This window comes from Bufo gargarizans, chromosome 2 (assembly GCF_014858855.1).
Source record: "Bufo gargarizans isolate SCDJY-AF-19 chromosome 2, ASM1485885v1, whole genome shotgun sequence".
Lineage (NCBI taxonomy): Eukaryota > Metazoa > Chordata > Amphibia > Anura > Bufonidae > Bufo > Bufo gargarizans.
In genome coordinates, this window is record NC_058081.1 from 603390393 (window position 1) to 603415530 (window position 25138).

The 25138-nt window shown below is 48.5% G+C and overlaps 1 protein-coding gene across 3 annotated transcripts in view; it reads left to right on the forward strand.

Moving 5' to 3' along the window:
* LOC122928768 (probable glucuronokinase 2) overlaps positions 1–25138 on the forward strand; it is a 113281-nt gene that overhangs the window by 72722 nt on the left and 15421 nt on the right. For 2 of the 3 annotated variants that reach the window (XM_044281957.1, XM_044281959.1), the window contains 3 exons: positions 6393–6456; positions 6592–6663; positions 6748–6973. In XM_044281957.1, coding sequence (XP_044137892.1) covers positions 6393–6456; positions 6592–6663; positions 6748–6840 — 229 coding nt within the window. In that variant the 3' untranslated portion in view covers positions 6841–6973. Of the gene's footprint in view, positions 1–6392; positions 6457–6591; positions 6664–6747; positions 6974–25138 lie in introns of those variants that run through there. The other variant, XM_044281958.1, reaches the window with a different exon arrangement.

Consider the following 25138-nt stretch of genomic DNA (forward strand, 5'->3'; position numbering starts at 1 on the left):
TGCCAGCGCACCTGGGTCAGGACCCGAGGAATAATCGCAAATGGCGGGAATGCGTAGAGTAGAGGTCCGTGCCAATACTGCAGGAACGCGTCCACAGCCTCTGCGTTTGGATCCGGACGCCAACTGAAGAAACGCGGCAACTGGGTGTTCAGCCGGGACGCAAACAGGTCTATACAGAACGGACCCCAGAGGGATGAGATATGAGAGAACACCCGACCATCTAACCTCCAATCGCTGCCATCTCTGAGATACCGAGAGCTCCAGTCCGCTTGGACGTTCTGAAGACCGGGGAGATACTCCGCTACCACCGTCACCTGTTGATTGAGACAAAAGGACCAGAACTCCTTGGCCAAATGCGATAACATGCTCGAATGCGTACCTCCCATGGAGTTGACATATTGGACCGCCGACACGTTGTCCATGCGAAGGCGAATGCAGGCGCTGGCACTGTGCTTGGCAAAACTGCGGACAGCAAAAGAGCCGGCCAGGAGCTCCAGGGCGTTGATATGGAGTGAGGCCTCCTCCTGGGACCAAGGACCTCCAGTGGAAATGCAGTCGCAGTGGGCCCCCCACCCGAGAAGGCTGGCGTCGGAGTCGATAGTGAAATCCGGACGAGGACCGCAGATCGCTTTCCCATTCCATGCCTGAAGGTTCGAAATCCACCAGCGCAGCTCGTCCCGCGTCTCGGGATCCAGCGAGATCGAATCTGCGTACGAAGCCCCGGTCTGTAGGTGTGCATGCTTCAAATGCTGAAGGGCCCTGTAATGGAGAGGAGCCGGGAACACCGCCTGGATGGACGAGGAGAGGAGTCCTATGATCCGCGCCAGGTGGCGAAGAGTAATCTGTTGGGCGGCCAGCGTCTTGCGTAGCTCCTTGCGTATGTCTCGGATCTTCGCCAGAGGCAGGCTGAGGGTTTCCATGACGGAGTCCACCGAAAAACCGAGGAACTCCATAACTCTGGACGGTTCCAGGGACGACTTCTCGTGGTTGATGAGGAAACCTAGACGGGATAGAAGATTCATAGTCACCTGCAACTGCGAGCGGAGGACAGCGGGGTCCTGGGCCATAAGAAGGAGGTCGTCCAGGTAGATGATTAACCGGATGCCGCGACTGCGGAGCCAAGCTACCACGGGGCGCATGACCTTGGTGAAACACCAGGGGGCCGAAGACAAACCGAAGGGAAGGCAAGTGAAACGCCAAACCTGATCTTTCCATAAGAAACGGAGGAGATCCCTGGATGTCCTCTCGACCGGGACCGTGAGGTAGGCATCCTTCAAGTCTAACTTCACCATCCAATCCCCCTGAAGGAGGAGGTCCCTGAGTAGGTGAATCCCCTCCATCTTGAAGTGCCTGTAACGTACAAACCTGTTTAGCGGTTTGAGGTTTATGACGGGGCGCATCTGCCCCCCTTTCTTTCGCACCAAGAAAATACTGCTGAGCAGACCTACCGAAGGGTAAGGTACCAACTCGATTGCGTCCTTGAGATAAAGGTCTGAGAGCTCCTTGTCTATGGCTAGCGAGGCCGGTCCTGACGTGGGAACAGGAGGGGGAGCAGGGAGATAAGGGGACTGAACCAGTTCTATCTGGAAACCCCGGATAGTTGTTAACACCCAGCTGTCCGACGTGATTGATTCCCAGGCACGAGAAAAAAGTCGGAGTCTGCCCCCTACACGAACTGGAGAAGAAAACAGACGAGGAACACTTACCAAGGGGACGACGGAAACCGGAACTTCCTCTGAACGGTCTTCGGGTAGGAGCACCTCGGTACGGGAAGAAATTCTGCGAAGGCCTTGTGTCCTGGAAGGAGGACCGTTGAGCAAAAGGTCTCTGACCATAGGAGCCTCTGCCCGAGCCTCGGGCATGGAAGGAGGAGCGGCCGGCAGAGCGGCCCCTGAAATTGCCGGCCCTTGAGGAAAAACGGCCCTGGAATACCTTCCTCATGGAAGACTGAGCCTTGTCAAGGGCTGTAAAGGCTCCAACAAATTTCCCCATGTCCTTAATAAAAGAGTCCCCAAACAGGAGACCCTGAGCCCCGCTACCAGCTTCAGTGAGGGACAAATTCACCAACTTGGGCTCAATTTTGAACAAAATAGCCTTACGGCGTTCAATAGACAGGGAACTGTTGACGTTGCCCGCTATACAGATGGCCCTCTGGATCCACCCACGGAGATCCTCCGGATCCACAGAGGTGTTAGACTCTCTGGCTATCTCTGCCATGTCAAAAATCTTGGCCAATGGGCCGAAAATGTCCAGGAGTTTGTCCTGGCATGCTTTCAAGGCCTACTCAAGGCCCTTCCTGGGGTTCCACCCCGACTTGGATAAAAATTGGACCATTTTTGGGTCCACTGACGGGGTCTCACACACCTTATTTGCCACGATGGGCCTGGGGCACTCTGCCTTCATCTTATTGCGTGCCTCTTTTGATAGAGGGCAACGCACCCGAGCCTCCAGGTATTGTGCCACATGGTCCAGGGGGAACCATTCTGAAGACCTAGGGTGGTGGAGATGGTCAGGGTCAAAAAGGGGGTCCCCAAGGGGGTCGGTCAGGCCGCCCAAAGGACCCTGTATAGCGTCCGAAGACGACGCGCCCAGAGGCGTAGAGTTAGGAGCCGAAACCAAGTCGGCGGGGCCAGAATCGGACGGCTCGTCCTCAGGGAAATCCATGTCCTCAAATCTCACCTCCTCATCAGAGCCGACATCAGAGTCGATCTCATTTTCAGGGTGCGTTCTCGCACACTTCCAACTCCGCGCCCGTTCTGCCCGGCGGGATGAGGCTCTTTTGCGCGATAACGCGCTCTCTTGGGTGGCATTGGTCTCACCAGTCAAAATGGTTCTGGAGGTATGAGGTACAGGTAAGTCAGCCTGTAATGTGTCACTAGAGACACCAGGACGTGCTGAGAGGGCATCGGATATGGACCTGGTCAGGGTACTGGTAACGGTCCCCATAGCAGCCATAATGGCCTCAGACACTGACCGCTGAAAGGCCTCTGCGGAGAATGCGGACTCAGCGGATGTAGGAGCAGGAGAAGAGACCTGCGCGTCTCTCTCTGACTCCAGGGGATGCTCAGTATGTGACATGATCACAGCAGTAAAATCGCCACACTCCCAGGGAAGAACGACCAGTGGGCTAATAGATGGGTCACTCAAAGAGGGGTGCAACAACCACAGCTACCTAAACGATAATGGCACACAGAGGGTAGTCACCCAGACAGTGTGCAAAGGAGCGGCGCGAAATCGGAGCAAGCCGAGGGCGGAAGTGGGCGTGGCTAGCAACGAGGGGAAGGAATCAGCACTAGGGGAATGGAAGGGAAAGACCACAAGAAAATGGCCGCCGCGAGATCCCAGGATGCCGAAATCTCGCGGGAATACGGCTCCAGCACCAGACACCGGCTGGAAGCAGAGAGAAGAGGGCGGTAAGCGGTAAAACGACCCGGTCCCCACCAGAGCAAGAGAGGGGAACGGGGGGGAAAGGGAGATCACGCAGGGGATAAGGCGATAAGAGGGTAAGCCAAACGGCCCCTGATCCCGCCCCCAGAAGGGAGACAGGAGCGGGAGGCACAGGGGGAGACCAGGGACGACCGCAGGAAAATCTGTGGAAGTAAAAACCTAAAGGGAGAAATCGAAATAGAAACGAAATAGAAACGAAATACCCCTGCGACAAAATGAATATTAACCCAAGCAGAAATACAAAACGCAACTACAACACCTATAGTAAATGCTGCAAGATCAGTTAGAGTACTTAGCTTGTGGCAGCAGCAAAGAAAGAGGAAGTTGTGAAGACTGTTGGACATTATATAGGGTCTACTGTGTGGGGAGGGACAGTTACCATGGCAATATGCTAATATCTTCATTTTTTCTTTGCTGCTGTGGTTGTCAGTAAAGGAAGTTATAGCAATAGGAAGCCTCCGTGTCTTGAAATAAAATCCTGACCAGGATTCTGGCTAATAGATTGAACAAGGTGATCACGTCAGTGATTCACACTGATCGGTCTGGCTTTATGCCTGGCAGATCCACTTCCGACAACATTAGGAGAGCCCAGGTTGTTGCGCAGATAGGCGCATCCGAGAAGGCAAGATGGGCCCTGGCCTCTTTAGACACTGAGAAGGCCTTCGACTCACTAGAATGGTCCTTCCTGATGGCCGCACTTAGGAGCTTTGGCCCCAAATTTATCAAATGGATTGCAACATTGTACAAGAGCCCCACTGCTAATATCCAACCTAACGGTAGTCACTCTCTGACAAGTTCCCCCTACACAGAGGCACGAGACAGGGATGCCCACTGTCGCCTTTATTATTCGCGATAGCAATAGAACATCTGGCCATCAGATTTAGACAGGATCAGGTATATGTAGGAGTAATTGCGGGTGGTAGGGAGGACAGAATAGGATTGTACGCGGATGATCTGATCTTGTTTACGTCGGATCCGGAGGTGACTCTTCCTAGAGCAATCGAGATCATAGAGCGTTTCGGGCGGTACTCTGGTCTGTACATAAACTGGGCCAAGTCTGCCATCATGCCCCTTTGGTCACACGACTGGCCTTCGCATCGCCACAATCTGCCTGTAGTTGATCGATTCAAGTACTTAGGGGTAATAATTACAAATGAGCTGCATCTTTCTTACACCCTGAACATTGAACCCCTAGAATCAGTATTCCAAGAAAAGATGAGGACTTGGGGTGCCCTTCCATTGTCCACTATGGGGAGATTGAAAAATGGTGCTATTACCTAAGGGCCTATACCTGCTGTCCCACGCTTGCACACCGGTACCCCGGGGATTCTTTAAACGTATTAACGCTCTAATCTCCTCATTTGTTTGGGGCAAGGCCAGAAGGAAGCTCTCATTATTGGTCCTACAAAGATCGAAGCTGCAGGGAGGTGCATCTCTCCCAGACTTCTTTCTCTACTTTATAGCGAGTCAACTAAGGTTCCTGAGGTATTGGATCACGGATGCCTCAATGCCCAATGCTGAGTTTTACCTACATGATCATTTGCGTGTATCCACGCTGTGGCCTGTCCTGGAGGGCTCCGGCCCTCTGCGCAGAGGCCTCCTCCCACTCCACAAATTAGCACACCAGGTCTGGCAGGCTTCTAAGTTAAATGTATACAAAGACTTGCCTGATGCAGTCCCCATATGGGACAATTTCATGTTCCCTCACCTGGCACAGTTGGAGGGGGTATCTGAGTGGAGACGCCATGGTGTCCTGACACTGGGGGGCGTATATGAGAGTGATCAGTTGTGCTCCTTCTCACAGATTCAGGAAAAATTTCAGGTACCTCGCACTCAGTGCTGTACACGCACTTGCTTAATTGTCGCATGGCAGCGATCCCGCTGACGGTTGAGGATAAGTGGAGGCTGTCAATACCCTCTTTGTCTCCTGAAGATTAGGAGGAGGCTTTGATAGTCCTGACTAAAGTGTCACCCTCTATAAATAATAAAATGGTGCAGTTGTTCATCCTCACCCCCACTAGGCTACACAGGATGGGAAGACTTGCTCACACTAGGTGTCACAGGCGCGATGCAGATGGCGCTAACTTCTGGCACATGATGTGGGACTGCTAGCTCATTCGTCAGTTCTGGACCTCAGTGTTAGAGGTCCTCTCCACCATGGTCCCTGTGACTTTACCTTTATGTCCCAAGCTGTGTATACTGGGGGTTCTGGACGAGGAGTCCTGGTCGCATTATCACAGGGTCTTCCTTGGGGGAGACGCTGTTCCTTGCCAGGAAGGCCATAGCCATGTGCTGGATGGGGGATAGACACCCCACAAGAGGGCAGTGGATCTCCCTAGTAAACCATGCAGTCTCTATGGAGAATATTGCCTACAAGCACAGAGTTTGTCCACAAAAGTTCCATAAAGTCTGGGGGGATTGATGTTCATCACCGCTGACCCTGCACACAACACATATGTACTCGGCAACTGATGACCCTCCTTGATTTCCCATCTTGCCAACGACGGGATCGCCTCGCTTACAGTGCTCTAACGGACACGGTGTCCCTTACATACTTGCAAGCTATTTACAACCCCAGCTATTATTATGTGACCTTCTATCTCAGATTTCCAGTATGCATTTGTTTCCTGTAACTATGCTAACCTTGCTTTTCACCATTGACCCCTGCGTGGGTAATCACAATGTCTTGTATGTACCATACTTGTGCTGTTTTCCTTTAATAAGAGTAAAAAAAAAAAAAATACATGTTGGACATTATCTCCTGCATGTGAGGGTTGTGAATGTGTGTGCATTTCTCTTAGCTATGCAGACTATGTAACATCCAGTTGTTACCGGAACAAGTGTTGTAACAGATCAGCCTGATGTTTGCAGGAGAGGAAATTTGTGCCATCATCAAAACATTCTTATTCATTTTTCGATGATTCAACCATTTTCATGTTTTGTAGATCAATCTTCACTGATGCATGCCTGGGTCCAGGAAACCTAAAGATGATAGAAATCGCTCAACAGGTAAAATCGTACAGTATAAAAACTGCTGCAATTGGGATTTACGCTGGATTATATCATATGAATTCGATGCCACCTTGTGGCCAATAGTAATCATCTCAAGTTACAACCACTAATTCTATATTGCATTTTTCACAGCACGGGTGCACCGTGAAGTTACCAGGGAGCGGAGGCGCAGTGATCGGTTTGTGCAGTGACCCTAAAAAACTGGTATGTCTAATTTATATGTCATAATTGCACTCAATTATAGAAAAGCTCTGCTGACCTAAACTAAACCTTTTTCTCTACCTCAAGGTTGAACTAAAGAAATCCTATCAGGAGGCTGGATTTGTGTTTTGCCCAATAGTCCCTCATTGTCCAGAAAATGCTGGTACAAGCAGTCAATAAAGGTTAGCTCATGGTACACAAGCTTCTACAGTATGAGAATACAACATGATCCGATTGTTCAGGAAAAGTTGGATTATGTTATACCATACATTGTAAGGTACTTTTATAAAATAAAGACTATTATCAAGGATGATCATTAAGACTGCGTGCAGCCGTTAAAATCTTGAGTTGTCTTGGATGACCCGCTATATGCTTTTACAGCTCCCACAGAACTTGTCGCCCAACTTTCCTAAAGTCTTGAAAAAACTCGGGAAACCTGGGTGACAGCCCTGGGAAAGCTTATGGAGCCATATTGTTACCCAGTTGTTGTTTTATTTTATAAGCCCTTCCCTACACAAAGCTATTATAGATCATGTAATCACCAACATCCCCTCTGGGTCCTTTCTCCAGTGACAAATCCCATGTCACTAAGGGGCTTTCTCAAAAACTCCCCATCGTAATTCACAACATTAAATATGTGTTCGCCGATTTTGTACATTTATGGCACTGAACACAACCGTATGCCCCCCCCGACTTCACCAGAGCTGCCATACTCTGCAGGTTCTTCCGGAAGTCATCCTGGTCTTAGCTGATCACGTCAGGGCCCCAGACGGACAGTCCACGGGAGGTACAGTGCCAGGTGTCCCAAAGGTCTGTGTTTTTGGGTCACAATCTATTACTTCACTTTTTCATCCTTCTCTCTCCACCCATTGCTGAAAATCAAAAAGAAAACAGAAATGAATGAACTTTTTAACTACTGGACATTCAATTTTAAGAAAAGTATACCAATGACAAAGCTTAATTTAGCTCTCTACACGTCCATGAACGCCCAGGCTAATACTGTATTGAGCATGTACTGTATTCAGTGTAAACTTTAATGGAGAGGAAATTGAAGGGAAGAGCAGGGGCTCTGCATCTGTACAAAGTCTCGGTGACTATGTGACTACATGATAGTAACACAGCTGAAACAGGAAGAAAACTGCACACCATGATAGAACTAGAATAGCTCTGTCATATATGTGATGGGCACTAAAACTGCTTTCCCCGCGTAGAAACTAAAATCCTCATATCTACATCACTTTACCTTTTACCTTCCAGTGAACAAGCCAATTGTGAGGCTTGAGTCCCATCCAGAAACATCGTCCCCTTCTTTAGCCATTTCTTCAGCTCCGAGGAACATTCATTAATGAATTCCAGAATGGTGATCTCCTCAAAAAACAGTACACAAACAGCTTTAGTAAGGCAGGGCCAGGGGCAAATTCAATCAAAGTATTTCCTTTAATGTGACCTGTAAAGGTGAACGAGGATATAACTGATGTACGGACAGTGTGATATTTCTGCTGTGGGGGCCTTAATAGCACTATAATATAGTGGTTATCTGAACGGACCCTTACCTAAAGGGATATTTCACTTGCAGCAAATGAATGGGATACTTTGTGTAATGAGAAGTTATCCAGTTTCTATATGGATTCTAAGATCTCTGCTTCCTGTCATGTAGCTGTGTCTCTGTGTGTCCATCATATGCCCAGGACAGATTTGCATTCAGCCTCAACTAAACAGTGATTTTACCCATACTATTACAGTTGCTTAGTAATTAGGGGGCGCAGTTCACTTATTTTGTCCTCCTGATTGGCATCTCAAAGGGTTAGCAACTGGTGGTCATCCAGTTAGAATCTATTCTCCTGCCAGTCGCAGCTCAACATTAAAGAGCAAGGCTGGCCTTATCATCGGGCAACCTAGGGCAGATGCTTTGGGTTGTTTTGAACTGGTTACCCACTGGACTTTGAAGAATCCATGACAATCTCTCTACTGAAGGTTCAGACTTCGGGATCCTTGTTCTTTACTTCAGCTAATACACTCAATGACCCATGAGACATAACATTGTAACAGTGTGCAGACAGCAACTTAAAGGGTTGTCCCATCTGGGGCATTTTTGTCATATCAATAGGATATTTCATGTCGAGTAGGTGCTACCCGCTCAGGGCCCTGCAATCAATGGAGAGCATCTTTAAATTATGGCAAATAGTTCTGATTGACGGGAATATACGACCAATGACTGATGATCTGTTATAGTTGTAACAATGGATTACAATTGATGCACATTCAATGCAGAGGCGGATTTACACGTGCAGATGAGCAGCAGATTGTTAGGAATCATTCCTTACCGACAGACGGCTGCTCGCTCAGTGGAGGTGAAGAGCTGTATTTACATGCAGCGATCACCTCCACAGTATGAGGATGAGGGATCGCTCCTCCTCATACAGCTGCACTGTTTCTGGGCAGCAGATCTCTGTTTAGACAGCATGATCTGCTGCCCAGAAATGATCATTTTCATGCATGCACAAACGACAGGATTACCCAATGAACGAGCGGGTGCACCTTAGAACGTTCATTCCCGATAATCTGTCCATATAAATCCACCTTAAGGAATGTGCTGTGTATAAATGTGCGTTGCCTCAATGTGGATAGTTCTGATGCCAATTATGCGTTGGAACATGGTGAATGTTTCTTCCATTATGTGTCGTCCTCTGAGGATGAGTTGGCAGGGAAAGTCTGGTTTCCAGTGGAGGAAAGCAGTCAGGTCCATAGTGCAATGGGAACTTGTAAAAGAACAGAGAATAACTGCTAATCAGATGTTTGAGGGCTCTGGACCCAGACATAGAGTTTTCTCTGTCTACAAAAATATGGATGCTTTAATTAGAAAAGGCTAGAGCAGGCATCCCCAAACTGCGGCCCTTCAGCTGTTGCAAAACTACAACTCCCAGCATGCCCTAACGGCCTACAGGTATCAGCCTACAGCAGGGCATTGTGGGAGTTTTACAACAACTGGAGGGCCGCAGTTTGAGGATGCCTGGGCTAGAGCATCCCTGACTGGAAGTTTTTTTGTTCCCCCTTTATCATGAGGAAGGGAGAGGTATTTCATCAATGAAGAGGATTCTGGTACTTGAGTTAAAGCCTCTAATGTGTTACATCACGTGTGAAGCAAGGGGAGAAGGTCACCGCTGCCGCTCCCCCCACCGGCTCCCTCCACCCCAGCAATGGATATTGTTATCTGCACGCAGGAGAGATCCGGAGAGATCAGGAAGGAAACTGGTGGCGGAGCCCAGGTATGGTTAGGTCCGGGCTTTAGGGGGGTGGGTGTTAAGTCTTTGATAACCCCTTTAAAGTCTTGGAATAGCCAAGTCAAAGTCCTTCCCTTAATCCAATAGAAATGTCGTGGTGGGACCTGAAGCTAATAGTTCATGGGAAGAAACCCACCAACCTAAGAGTTGAAGCTGTTTTTTTATGGAGAAATGGGCTACAAATCCCTCCTAATCAATGTACAGGACTAATCAACTATTACTGGAAACATTTAGGCCCCATACTCGCCACCATATATGTTTTGTGGTCCACAAAACACGGATTCCATCCGACTGCCATTTGTAATTTTTATTTTTATTTTCAAAATCCTGTAGAAATTTCCTAATTTTTGTCCACAAAACAGACAAAAATAGGACATGTTGTTTGCAAGGCCATGGAACAAGTGCTGTCCGCATCTTTTGCAGTCCCATTGAAATGAGTGGGTCCGCATCACATCCGCACCGAATATATGGTTGCAGACACATGATATTGAATCATTTTCAGCATTAAAAAAATGACTGGATTTGGTTTTCATTATCTACTTTTTCAGCTTGTGTGAAAATCTGACGTGTAGTTTTAGGTCAAATTTACATGGAAATTTTTTGAAGGGTTTACTCAGTATTTGGATCCCCATCTGGCTTGGAGTTTTTATCCATTGGTTTTCACTCCTCAAGGTTTTTTTTTTTTTTCTGTAGCTTCAATATTGAAGTGACCTTTTTTTCCACTGGTCCAATCACCAAAGAGGCAGTGTACGCATGCCTTCCAACCATTCCGGAGCCAGCAGGACAGTCTGGAGTTTCGGCCTCTGTCCCTCAGTCCCAAGGCGGCTCCTGCATGTCCTGATTTTGAATGTACCTGCGCCCTTATGATGTAGATAGTTGTTGTACATATGTACATGCATCCGTTGCTGGTGTTTTTTCACAGGTAGGTGTGATACAGCGACATCATTGTGTGTGCTGCGCCGAACCACACATGGCACAGACCAGAGCAGATGTGATCTTCACTTCGTCATGGGAACCATGGGATAGGGGAGTATTCAATTTGGAGTTAAAGGGGCGTCACTGTGTATGGGGGCACTTAAGGGAACCTCTTACAGTATGGGTCCATTGTACGGTGTAGGGTAGTATGTAAGGGGGCCTCAGAGAGGGCATTACTACTCTGAAGGGGGCACAGAGGGTATAACTACTGTGAGAGGAAATAATGTGGGCATAACTACCATGAGGAGCACAATGTGAGCATAACTACCAGGGCCGCCATCAGGGGGGTAAAGCCGATACCCCAGTAAGGGGCCCGGACCCCGAGCCATGTTGTTTTTTTTTGTCAGTGTGTTAACTTTAAAATCAGCGCTCATCTCTTTACTATCTTAAACTGACTCGGCTCCGGTAACAGCAGGCAGTGCGGGCGGCGCTCACTCACTGACGTCACGCGCCTGCTCCTCCCACTAGGTGGCGCAAGCGCATGACGTCAGTGAGTGAGTGCTGCCGCCCGCACTGCCTGTTACTGGAGGGAGCTGAATGTAAGGTAGTAAAGAGATGAGCGCTGATTTAAAGTTAAAGTTACTGTCTGCAGCCTGCAGGATACTGATTACAGTTTATAAATGTATACTACTGTGAGCGTCAGGAAGGGGTATCTATGGATGACGGCACTGTTATGGGGGGGGGGGGTCTGTGGATGACACTTATGGGGGGGATCTGTGCACTGTTATGGGGAGGGGGATCTGTGGATGACACTTATGGTGGGATCTATGGATGACACTGTTATGGAGGGGATCTGTGAATGACACATAGCATAAGATGCTATATACGGTATGCGTCATTCACAGATCCCCCTCTATAACAGTGTAATCCACAGATCCCCCTCCATAACAGTGTAATCCACAGATCCCCCTCCATAACAGTGCCATTCACAGATCCCCTCCATAACAGTGCCATCCACAGATCCCCCCCATAACAGTGCCATCCACAGATCCCCCCATAACAGTGCCATCCACAGATCCCCCCATAACAGTGCCATCCACAGATCCCCCCCATAACAGTGCCATCCACAGATCCCCCCATAACAGTGCCATCCACAGATCCCCCCATAACAGTGCCATCCACAGATCCCCCCATAACAGTGCCATCCACAGATCCCCCCATAACAGTGCCATCCACAGATCCCCCCATAATAGTGTCATCCACAGATCCCCCCATAATAGTGTCATCCACAGATCCTCCATAATAGTGTCATCCACAGATCCCCCCCCCCCAATAGTGTCATCCACAGATCCCCCCCCCCAATAGTGTCATCCACAGATCCCCCCCCCCCAATAGTGTCATCCACAGATCCCCCCCCCCATAATAGTGTCATCCACAGATCCCCCCCATAATAGTGTCATCCACAGATCCCCCCCCATAATAGTGTCATCCACAGAACACTGGAGGGGGATCTGTGGATGACACATATAGCATAAGATGCTACATACGGTATGTATCATCCACAGATCCCCCATAGCAGTGCCATCCACAGATCCCCCTCTCCATAGCAGTGCCATCCACAGATCCCCCTCTCCATAGCAGTGCCATCCACAGATCCCCCTCTCCATAGCAGTGCCATCCACAGATCCCCCTCTTCATAGCAGTGCCATCCACAGATCCCCCTCTCCATAGCAGTGCCATCCACAGATCCCCCTCTCCATAACAGTAATCTTCTTTATTTAGAAAGACACCTCACAGCAAGGCATAAAAAATTGCAGCAACGTTTCGGCTAAGGGTAGCCTTTGTCAAGCATATTGAACAAGTAAAATCACGGTCTATAAATCACATATAATGGGACCACCCACACCGCTGAACAACCAATAGAAAATAATGTATACAGGTCACACCTACATAATTAACATGGGATCACCAACATATTAAGGCCCCATGCACACGGCCGTTGTTCACGGCCGTGTGCGGGCCGTGGAACCGCGGCCTGGATCCCTCCTGAGAGCAGGAGCGCACGGCGTCACTGGTTGCTATGACGCCGTGCGCTCCCTGCTGCCGGCACAGTACAGTAATACACTGGTATAGATCATACCAGTGTATTACTGTATTGCGGCGGCAGCAGGGAGCGCACAGCATCATAGCAACCAATGACGCCGTGCGCTCCTGCTCTCAGGAGGGATCCAGGCCGCGGTTCCACGGCCCGCACACGGCTGTGAAACACGGCCGTGTGCATGGGGCCTTAGGCATGTTAAACAGCTGATGCAGATTGTAACAGTCGTACCTGTGTGGGGCCACGTTGCACAGACACCCATGATAGATCCAGCGTCTCGCGCTCGGTGATGCGCATGTCCGCAGACGTCATCACAGAGCGACATGCGCAAGGAATCGCTGTGCGCATATGTCAAGCAGCATCCAGATACACAGTCAGCGCAAGTCCATGCGCGTCATCAAGGGGCGGCCGGCAAACGTCACAGGGCCACTCCCACATGACGCACCAGGCTGACGTATGCATGGGGAACCAACAGAGCTACCAATTAGAAGCGCTCGCACCACTGCCAAATAAGGACAGTGTGCAGAGCACTTTATGTGAATATATGGTGGAATCATATATTCACATAGTGCATAAGCAGATCGAATCTTTGAAACCCACTAGCTGTGGTAGGAGTAACCTCTCCAAGTCAGAGCGACAGGCTATCATAGCATTGGAACGTGACACCCGCATTGCCATTAAGCCTGCGGATAAGGGTGGGGCGGTGGTCGTTATGGACACTGCGATGTACATTGGCGAGATAGACAGACAATTGCGTGATTTTGAGGTATATAAGCAACTACCTGGGGATCCCAAATGGGATATCATGCGTGACATCGGGGTGATATTAGAGGAGGCACTGCAAAATTCAATCATCGATGATGGTTTGTATCAATACCTCATGGTGCCCCACCCTGTCACCCCGATGTTATACATACTCCCCAAGATCCATAAAAGATTGAATGATCCACCGGGCCGACTAATTGTTTCCGGTAGGGGCTCGGTCTTCAATCCATTGTCTGTCTTTCTGGACAAGTTATTGCAGGTCCGGGCGACCTCCGCCCCATCCTATATCAAGGATACTGGGCATTTTCTATCCAAATTACAGGGTTTACAACTGCCCGCCCATTTCTTGTTGGTCAGTTTTGACATAGTATCTTTGTACACATCAATTGACCATACATATGGGCTGGGTGTCGTCGATGTGGCCCTGGCCGACATGGGACTCTCCCCGGGGGTGTGCCGATTTGTCCTCCACCTCTTGGAGGTGGTCCTGAAGAGGAGTTACTTCCTCTTCGCTGACACTTTCTATCAGCAACAGCGGGGTGTGGCCATGGGGTCCAATATGGCCCCAACTTACGCTAACATATTTATGGCCGAGGTGGAGGACAGACTCGTGTATCATTCCCCTTTCTTTGGGAGAGTCCTATGTTGGTGGCGCTACATCGACGACATCTTTATGATCTGGACAGGCACAGTGGATGAACTAGCAGCATTCCACCTACATCTGAATGCGGGTGTCCCGGGACTGCAATTTACTGTCACTGTTTCACCTAGTGAACTCCAATTTCTTGACGTGCGGGTCTATGTGATGGAGGGTCTTTTGGCTACGGACCTCTATCGGAAGCCCACCGATAGAAATACACTTCTAATGCATGATAGCTATCACCCACATAAAATGCTTAACTCCATCCCATGGAGTCAACTCCTAAGGGTGAGGAGAATAGTCTCTGACGAAGAGGTGTGTACACAGAGGGTGGATACTATGTGCACACGGTTCTTAGAACGAGGTTACCCTAAACCCTTACTTGCTAGAACTAAACAGAAGGTGAAGTTGGTTGACAGATGCACTGCACTACAGAAATCGACAAAAGCTAGATCTGAGGCTAGGGTTCCGTTTGTGTCCATCTTCAGCCGGGACAGTGGCGATATTGCCCATGTCCTTAGAAAGGAGTGGCATATACTCCAAAGGGGTCTGCCAGAAATAGAAGAATTCAAGTCCCCACCGATGATGGCATACAGGCGGAACCCTAGCCTCCATGATAGACTAAGTTTTTAAGATTAAGTCCGATATAGGTGGCCAGTCATTGACACAAAAACTGCTTGCACCACGTAAAAACTGTACTTATCCTTGTTTAGCTTGTTGTAATTGTGGTAACGTCCTTAAGGGTGATAATTTCTCCCATCCGTATAGCGGTAAAAAATATAAAATCAACGGCTATTACACCTGCAGGTCACGGGATGTGATATATGCCATCCAGTGTCCTTGTAGCCTTATTTATGTGGGAGAGACCACCATGGAAGTTAGGGAACGTATTAACAAGCACAAAAGTACCATACGCAAGATGAATATGGATAAACCCGTTGCAAAACATTTTGTCGAAGCAGGGCACTCAGTGAACCAACTTCGCTTTAGGGTTATAGACAGCGTGGGTTCTTTACGGAGAGGGGGAGACAAGGACGCAATACTAAGAAAGAAGGAGCTCAAATGGATCTACACATTGAAATCTTTACAGCCATTTGGATTAAATCTAGAATTTAATGTGGCTGGCATCAGCTAAATTTGGATTGAATCTAGAATTTAATGTGGCTAGTATCAGTTAAATTTCATCTGTGACAATATTTTGTTTTGTTTTTATATTACATGTCTTTATTATACCACCGTGTAACACTGTACAACCAACAATAGAGATCAACCTGGTCACCACTTTTTTTGACAGGGTACTTTGACATGAAGAACCATGTGTGAATGAGACGCTATGTCAGACACATATGTTTCTCATTGCCAATAGTGGATGCTTTTACCACACTATATCTGTAGAACCTGTGAAGTGTGCACGTTTTTTCACAGATACTTTGATTTCCCCTTACGCTAATATCGTGCTAGATTGCGCAATATGTCCGCAGTGTTGAGTTGAGGCTTTAATCCATAAAGCGCTCTGCACACTGTCCTTATTTGGCAGTGGTGCGAGCGCTTCGAATTGGTAGCTCTGTTGGTTCCCCATGCATACGTCAGCCTGGTGCGTCATGTGGGAGTGGCCCTGTGACTAGGGATGAGCGAACTCGAACTGTATAGTTCGGGTTCGTACCGAATTTTGGGGTGTCCGTGACACGGACCCGAACCCGGACATTTTCGTAAAAGTCCGGGTTCGGGTTCGGTGTTCGTCGCTTTCTTCGCGCTTTTGTGACGCTTTCTTGGCGCTTTTTGAAAGGCTGCAAAGCAGCCAATCAACAAGCGTCATACTACTTGCCCCAAGAGGCCATCACAGCCATGCCTACTATTGGCATGGCTGTGATTGGCCAGAGCACCATGTGACCCAGCCTCTATTTAAGCTGGAGTCACATAGCGCCGCCCGTCACTCTGCTCTGATTAGCGTAGGGAGAGGTTGCGGCTGCGACAGTAGGGCGAGATTAGGCAGATTAACTCCTCCAAAGGACTTGATTAACTGATCGATCTGCAGCTGTGGATCATTGAGCTGCTGATCCTCAATTGCTCACTGTTTTTAGGCTGCACAGACCGTTTGTCAGTCTCATTTTTCTGGGGTGATCGGCGGCCATTTTGTGTCTTGTGGTGCGCCAGCACAAGCTGCGACCAAGTGCATTTAACCCTCAATGGTGTGGTTGTTTTTTGGCTAAAGCCTACATCAGGGTGAAGCTGTCACACCAAGTGCATTTAACCAGCAATAGTCTGTTCATTTTTTGGCCATATACAAAATCAGGGGCAAGCTGCGCCTGTCACCAAGTGCATTTAACCCTCAATGGTGTGGTTGTTTTTTGGCTAAAGCCTACATCAGGGTGAAGCTGTCACACCAAGTGCATTTAACCAGCAATAGTCTGTTCATTTTTTGGCCATATACAAAATCAGGGGCAAGCTGCGCCTGTCACCAAGTGCATTTAACCCTCATTGGTGTGGTTGTTTTTTGGCTAAAGCCTACATCAGGGTGAAGCTGTCACACCAAGTGCATTTAACCAGCAATAGTCTGTTCATTTTTTGGCCATATACAAAATCAGGGGCAAGCTGCGCCTGTCACCAAGTGCATTTAACCCTCAATGGTGTGGTTGTTTTTTGGCTAAAGCCTACATCAGGGTGAAGCTGTCACACCAAGTGCATTTAACCAGCAATAGTCTGTTCATTTTTTGGCCATATCCCAGTCTAATTCTGTCACTAAATCCATACCGGTCACCCAGCGCCTAAATACTAGGCCTCAAATTTATATCCAGCTAAATCTGTCCCTAGTGCTGTAGCTGGGCGAGTTATTTAGTGTCCGTTCAAGCACATTTCTTGTTCTGGGTTGAAATACAATTCCCAATTTAGCAATTTCATAATTTAGTGGTTCCTGCTATATCAGAGCTATTTGAAATCTATCCCAAAAAGGGTATATAATATTGAAGGTGCACATTGGGTCATTCAGAATAACTTCACACACACCCGCTACTGTGTATTTCCAAGTCTAATTCTGTCACTAAACCCATACCTGTCACCCAGCGCCTAAATACTAGGCCTCAAATTTAAATCCCTCTAAATCTCTCGTTACCCACCGCTGTACTGTTGTTGCTGGGCAAGATATTTAGTGTCCGTCAAAGCACATTTTTTGTTCTGGGTTGAAGTACAATTCCCAATTTAGCAATTTCATAATTTAGTGGTTTCTGCTATATCAGAGCTATTTGAAATCTATCCCTAAAAGGGTATATAATATTGAAGGTGCACATAGGGTCATTCAGAATAACTTCACACACACGCTTCTGTGCATTTCCAAGTCTAATTCTGTCACTAAATCCATACCGGTGACCCAGCGCCTAAATACTAGGCCTCAAATTTAAATCCCTCTAAATCTCTCGTTACCCACCACTGTACTGTTGTTGCTGGGCAAGATATTTAGTGTCCGTCAAAGCACATTTTTTGTTCTGGGTTGAAGTACAATTCCCAATTTAGCAATTTCATAATTTAGTGGTTTCTGCTATATCAGAGCTATTTGAAATCTATCCCTAAAAGGGTATATAATATTGAAGGTGCACATAGGGTCATTCAGAATAACTTCACACACACGCTTCTGTGCATTTCCAAGTCTAATTCTGTCACTAAATCCATACCGGTGACCCAGCGCCTAAATACTAGGCCTCAAATTTAAATCCCTCTAAATCTCTCGTTACCCACCGCTGTACTGTTGTTGCTGGGCAAGATATTTAGTGTCCGTCAAAGCACATTTTTTGTTCTGGGTTGAAGTACAATTCCCAATTTAGCAATTTCATAATTTAGTGGTTCCTGCTATATCAGAGCTATTTGAAATCTATCCCAAAAAGGGTATATAATATTGAAGGTGCACATTGGGTCATTCAGAATAACTTCACACACACCCGCTACTGTGTATTTCCAAGTCTAATTCTGTCACTAAACCCATACCTGTCACCCAGCGCCTAAATACTAGGCCTCAAATTTAAATCCCTCTAAATCTCTCGTTACCCACCGCTGTACTGTTGTTGCTGGGCAAGATATTTAGTGTCCGTCAAAGCACATTTTTTGTTCTGGGTTGAAGTACAATTCCCAATTTAGCAATTTCATAATTTAGTGGTTTCTGCTATATCAGAGCTATTTGAAATCTATCCCTAAAAGGGTATATAATATTGAAGGTGCACATAGGGTCATTCAGAATAACTTCACACACACGCTTCTGTGCATTTCCAAGTCTAATTCTGTCACTAAATCCATACCGGTGACCCAGCGCCTAAATACTAGGCCTCAAATTTAAATCCCTCTAAATCTCTCGTTACCCACCGCTGTACTGTTGTTGCTGGGCAAGATATTTAGTGTCCGTCAAAGCACATTTTTTGTTCTGGGTTGAAGTACAATTCCCAATTTAGCAATTTCATAATTTAGTGGTTTCTGCTATATCAGAGCTATTTGAAATCTATCCCTAAAAGGGTATATAATATTGAAGGTGCACATAGGGTCATTCAGAATAACTTCACACACACGCTTCTGTGCATTTCCAAGTCTAATTCTGTCACTAAATCCATACCGGTGACCCAGCGCCTAAATACTAGGCCTCAAATTTAAATCCCTCTAAATCTCTCGTTACCCACCACTGTACTGTTGTTGCTGGGCAAGATATTTAGTGTCCGTCAAAGCACATTTTTTGTTCTGGGTTGAAGTACAATTCCCAATTTAGCAATTTCATAATTTAGTGGTTCCTGCTATATCAGAGCTATTTGAAATCTATCCCAAAAAGGGTATATAATATTGAAGGTGCACATTGGGTCATTCAGAATAACTTCACACACACCCGCTACTGTGTATTTCCAAGTCTAATTCTGTCACTAAACCCATACCTGTCACCCAGCGCCTAAATACTAGGCCTCAAATTTAAATCCCTCTAAATCTCTCGTTACCCACCGCTGTACTGTTGTTGCTGGGCAAGATATTTAGTGTCCGTCAAAGCACATTTTTTGTTCTGGGTTGAAGTACAATTCCCAATTTAGCAATTTCATAATTTAGTGGTTTCTGCTATATCAGAGCTATTTGAAATCTATCCCTAAAAGGGTATATAATATTGAAGGTGCACATAGGGTCATTCAGAATAACTTCACACACACGCTTCTGTGCATTTCCAAGTCTAATTCTGTCACTAAATCCATACCGGTGACCCAGCGCCTAAATACTAGGCCTCAAATTTAAATCCCTCTAAATCTCTCGTTACCCACCGCTGTACTGTTGTTGCTGGGCAAGATATTTAGTGTCCGTCAAAGCACATTTTTTGTTCTGGGTTGAAGTACAATTCCCAATTTAGCAATTTCATAATTTAGTGGTTCCTGCTATATCAGAGCTATTTGAAATCTATCCCAAAAAGGGTATATAATATTCAAGGTGCACATTGGGTCATTCAGAATAACTTCACACACACGCTTCTGTGCATTTCCAAGTCTAATTCTGTCACTAAATCCATACCGGTGACCCAGCGCCTAAATACTAGGCCTCAAATTTATATCCCGCTGAATTTGAATACAATACATTGGGCCAAATAATATATTTGTTGTTGTGGTGAACCATAACAATGAGAAAAACATCTAGTAAGGGACGCGGACGTGGACATGGTCGTGGTGGTGTTAGTGGACCCTCTGGTGCTGGGAGAGGACGTGGCCGTTCTGCCACATCCACACGTCCTAGTGTACCAACTACCTCAGGTCCCAGTAGCCGCCAGAATTTACAGCGATATATGGTGGGGCCCAATGCCGTTCTAAGGATGGTAAGGCCTGAGCAGGTACAGGCATTAGTCAATTGGGTGGCCGACAGTGGATCCAGCACGTTCACATTATCTCCCACCCAGTCTTCTGCAGAAAGCGCACAGATGGCGCCTGAAAACCAACCCCATCAGTCTGTCACATCACCCCCATGCATACCAGGGAAACTGTCTCAGCCTCAAGTTATGCAGCAGTCTCTTATGCTGTTTGAAGACTCCGCTGGCAGGGTTTCCCAAGGGCATCCACCTAGCCCTTCCCCAGCGGTGAAAGACATAGAATGCACTGACGCACAACCACTTATGTTTCCTGATGATGAGGACATGGGAATACCACCTCAGCATGTCTCTGATGATGACGAAACACAGGTGCCAACTGCTGCGTCTTTCTGCAGTGTGCAGACTGAACAGGAGGTCAGGGATCAAGACTGGGTGGAAGACGATGCAGGGGACGATGAGGTCCTAGACCCCACATGGAATGAAGGTCGTGCCACTGACTTTCACAGTTCGGAGGAAGAGGCAGTGGTGAGACCGAGCCAACAGCGTAGCAAAAGAGGGAGCAGTGGGCAAAAGCAGAACACCCGCCGCCAAGAGACTCCGCCTGCTACTGACCGCCGCCATCTGGGACCGAGCACCCCAAAGGCAGCTTCAAGGAGTTCCCTGGCATGGCACTTCTTCAAACAATGTGCTGACGACAAGACCCGAGTGGTTTGCACGCTGTGCCATCAGAGCCTGAAGCGAGGCATTAACGTTCTGAACCTGAGCACAACCTGCATGACCAGGCACCTGCATGCAAAGCATGAACTGCAGTGGAGTAAACACCTTAAAACCAAGGAAGTCACTCAGGCTCCCCCTGCTACCTCTTCTGCTGCTGCCGCCTCGGCCTATTCTGCTGCTGCCGCCTCGGCCTCTTCCTCCGCCTCTGGAGGAACGTTGGCACCTGCCGCCCAGCAAACAGGGGATGTACCACCAACACCACCACCACCACCTCCGTCACCAAGCGTCTCAACCATGTCACACGCCAGCGTTCAGCTCTCCATCTCACAAACATTTGATAGAAAGCGTAAATTCCCACCTAGCCACCCTCGATCCCTGGCCCTGAATGCCAGCATTTCTAAACTACTGGCCTATGAAATGCTGTCATTTAGGCTGGTGGACACAGACAGCTTCAAACAGCTCATGTCGCTTGCTGTCCCACAGTATGTTGTTCCCAGCCGGCACTACTTCTCCAAGAGAGCCGTGCCTTCCCTGCACAACCAAGTATCCGATAAAATCAAGTGTGCACTGCGCAACGCCATCTGTAGCAAGGTCCACCTAACCACAGATACGTGGACCAGTAAGCACGGCCAGGGACGCTATATCTCCCTAACTGCACACTGGGTAAATGTAGTGGCAGCTGGGCCCCAGGCGGAGAGCTGTTTGGCGCACGTCCTGCCGCCGCCAAGGATCGCAGGGCAACATTCTTTGCCTCCTGTTGCCACCTCCTCCTTCTCGGCTTCCTCCTCCTCTTCTTCCACCTGCTCATCCAGTCAGCCACACACCTTCACCACCAACTTCAGCACAGCCCGGGGTAAACGTCAGCAGGCCATTCTGAAACTCATATGTTTGGGGGACAGGCCCCACACCGCACAGGAGTTGTGGCGGGGTATTGAACAACAGACCGACGAGTGGTTGCTGCCGGTGAGCCTCAAGCCCGGCCTGGTGGTGTGTGATAATGGGCGAAATCTCGTTGCAGCTCTGGGACTAGCCAATTTGACGCACATCCCTTGCTTGGCGCATGTGCTGAATTTGGTGGTGCAGAAGTTCATTCACAACTACCCCGACATGTCAGAGCTGCTGCATAAAGTGCGGGCCGTCTGTTCGCGCTTCCGGCGTTCACATCCTGCCGCTGCTCGCCTGTCTGCGCTACAGCGTAACTTCGGCCTTCCCGCTCACCGCCTCATATGCGACGTGCCCACCAGGTGGAACTCCACCTTGCACATGCTGGACAGACTGTGCGAGCAGCAGCAGGCCATAGTGGAGTTTCAGCTGCAGCACGCACGGGTCAGTCGCACTACAGAACAGCACCACTTCACCACCAATGACTGGGCCTCCATGCGAGACCTGTGTGCCCTGTTGCGCTGTTTCGAGTACTCCACCAACATGGCCAGTGGCGATGACACCGTTATCAGCGTTACAATACCACTTCTATGTCTCCTTGAGAAAACACTTAGGGCGATGATGGAACAGGAGGTGGCCCAGGAGGAGGAGGAGGAGGATGAGGAAGAGGGGTCATTTTTAGCACTTTCAGGCCAGTCTCTTCGAAGTGACTCAGAGGGAGGTTTTTTGCAACAGCAGAGGCCAGGTACAAATGTGGCCAGCCAGGGCCCACTACTGGAGGACGAGGAGGACGAGGATGAGGAGGAGGTGGAGGAGGATGAGGATGAAGCATGGTCACAGCGGGGTGGCACCCAACGCAGCTCGGGTCCATCACTGGTGCGTGGCTGGGGGGAAAGGCAGGACGATGACGATACGCCTCCCACAGAGGACAGCTTGTCCTTACCCCTGGGCAGCCTGGCACACATGAGCGACTACATGCTGCAGTGCCTGCGCAACGACAGCAGAGTTGCCCACATTTTAACCTGTGCGGACTACTGGGTTGCCACCCTGCTGGATCCACGCTACAAAGACAATGTGCCCACCTTACTTCCTGCACTGGAGCGTGATAGGAAGATGCGCGAGTACAAGCGCACGTTGGTAGACGCGCTACTGAGAGCATTCCCAAATGTCACAGGGGAACAAGTGGAAGCCCAAGGCCAAGGCAGAGGAGGAGCAAGAGGTCGCCAAGGCAGCTGTGTCACGGCCAGCTCCTCTGAGGGCAGGGTTAGCATGGCAGAGATGTGGAAAACTTTTGTCAACACGCCACAGCTAACTGCACCACCACCTGATACGCAACGTGTTAGCAGGAGGCAACATTTCACTAACATGGTGGAACAGTACGTGTGCACACCCCTCCACGTACTGACTGATGGTTCGGCCCCATTCAACTTCTGGGTCTCTAAATTGTCCACGTGGCCAGAGCTAGCCTTTTATGCCTTGGAGGTGCTGGCCTGCCCGGCAGCCAGCGTTTTGTCTGAACGTGTATTCAGCACGGCAGGGGGCGTCATTACAGACAAACGCAGCCGCCTGTCTACAGCCAATGTGGACAAGCTGACGTTCATAAAAATGAACCAGGCATGGATCCCACAGGACCTGTCCGTCCCTTGTCCAGATTAGACATTAACTACCTCCCCATAACCATATATTATTGGACTCCAGGGCACTTCCTCATTCAATCCTATTTTTATTTTCATTTTACCATTATATTGCGATGCTACCCAAAGTTGAATGAACCTCTCCTCTGCCTGTGTGCTAGGCCTAAATATATGCCAATGGACTGTTGCAGTGGTGGCTGACATGAAGCCTGATTCTCTGCTATGACATGCAGACTAATTCTCTGCTGACATGAAGCCAGATTGTCTGTTACGGGACCTCTCTCCTCTGCCTGGGTGCTGGGCCTAAATTTATGACAATGGACTGTTGCAGTGGTGGCTGACGTGAAGCCTGATTCTCTGCTATGACATGCAGACTGATTCTCTGCTGACATGAAGCCAGATCGTCTGTTACGGGACCTCTCTGCTCTGCCTGTGTGCTAGGCCTAAATATATGCCAATGGACTGTTGCAGTGGTGGGTGACGTGAAGCCTCATTCTCTGCTATGACATGCAGACTGATTCTCTGCTGACATGAAGCCAGATTGTCTGTTACGGGACCTCTCTGCTCTGCCTGTGTGCTAGGCCTAAATATATGCCAATGGACTGTTGCAGTGGTGGGTGACGTGAAGCCTCATTCTCTGCTATGACATGCAGACTGATTCTCTGCTGTCATGAAGCCAGATTGTCTGTTACGGGACCTCTCTGCTCTGCCTGTGTGCTAGGCCTAAATATATGCCAATGGACTGTTGCAGTGGTGGGTGACGTGAAGCCTCATTCTCTGCTATGACATGCAGACTGATTCTCTGCTGACATGAAGCCAGATTGTCTGTTACGGGACCTCTCTGCTCTGCCTGTGTGCTAGGCCTAAATATATGCCAATGGACTGTTGCAGTGGTGGGTGACGTGAAGCCTCATTCTCTGCTATGACATGCAGACTGATTCTCTGCTGTCATGAAGCCAGATTGTCTGTTACGGGACCTCTCTGCTCTGCCTGTGTGCTAGGCCTAAATATATGCCAATGGACTGTTGCAGTGGTGGGTGACGTGAAGCCTCATTCTCTGCTATGACATGCAGACTAATTCTCTGCTGACATGAAGACAGATTCTCTGTTACGGGACCTCTCTCCTCTGCCTGTGTGTGTGCTGGGCCTAAATATATGCCAATGGACTGTTGCAGTGGTGGCTGACGTGAAGCCTCATTCTCTGCTATGACATGCAGACTGATTCTCTGCTGACATGAAGCCAGATTCTCTGTTACGGGACCTCTCTCCTCTGCCTGTGTGTGTGCTGGGCCTAAATATATGCCAATGGACTGTTGCAGTGGTGGCTGACGTGAAGCCTCATTCTCTGCTATGACATGCAGACTGATTCTCTGCTGACATGAAGCCAGATTCTCTGTTACGGGACCTCTCTCCTCTGCCTGTGTGTGTGCTGGGCCTAAATATATGCCAATGGACTGTTGCAGTGGTGGCTGACGTGAAGCCTCATTCTCTGCTATGACATGCAGACTGATTCTCTGCTGACATGAAGCCAGATTCTCTGTTACGGGACCTCTCTCCTCTGCCTGTGTGTGTGCTGGGCCTAAATATATGCCAATGGACTGTTGCAGTGGTGGCTGACGTGAAGCCTCATTCTCTGCTATGACATGCAGACTAATTCTCTGCTGACATGAAGACAGATTCTCTGTTACGGGACCTCCCTCCTCTGCCTGGGTGCTGGGCCTAAATATATGCCAATGGACT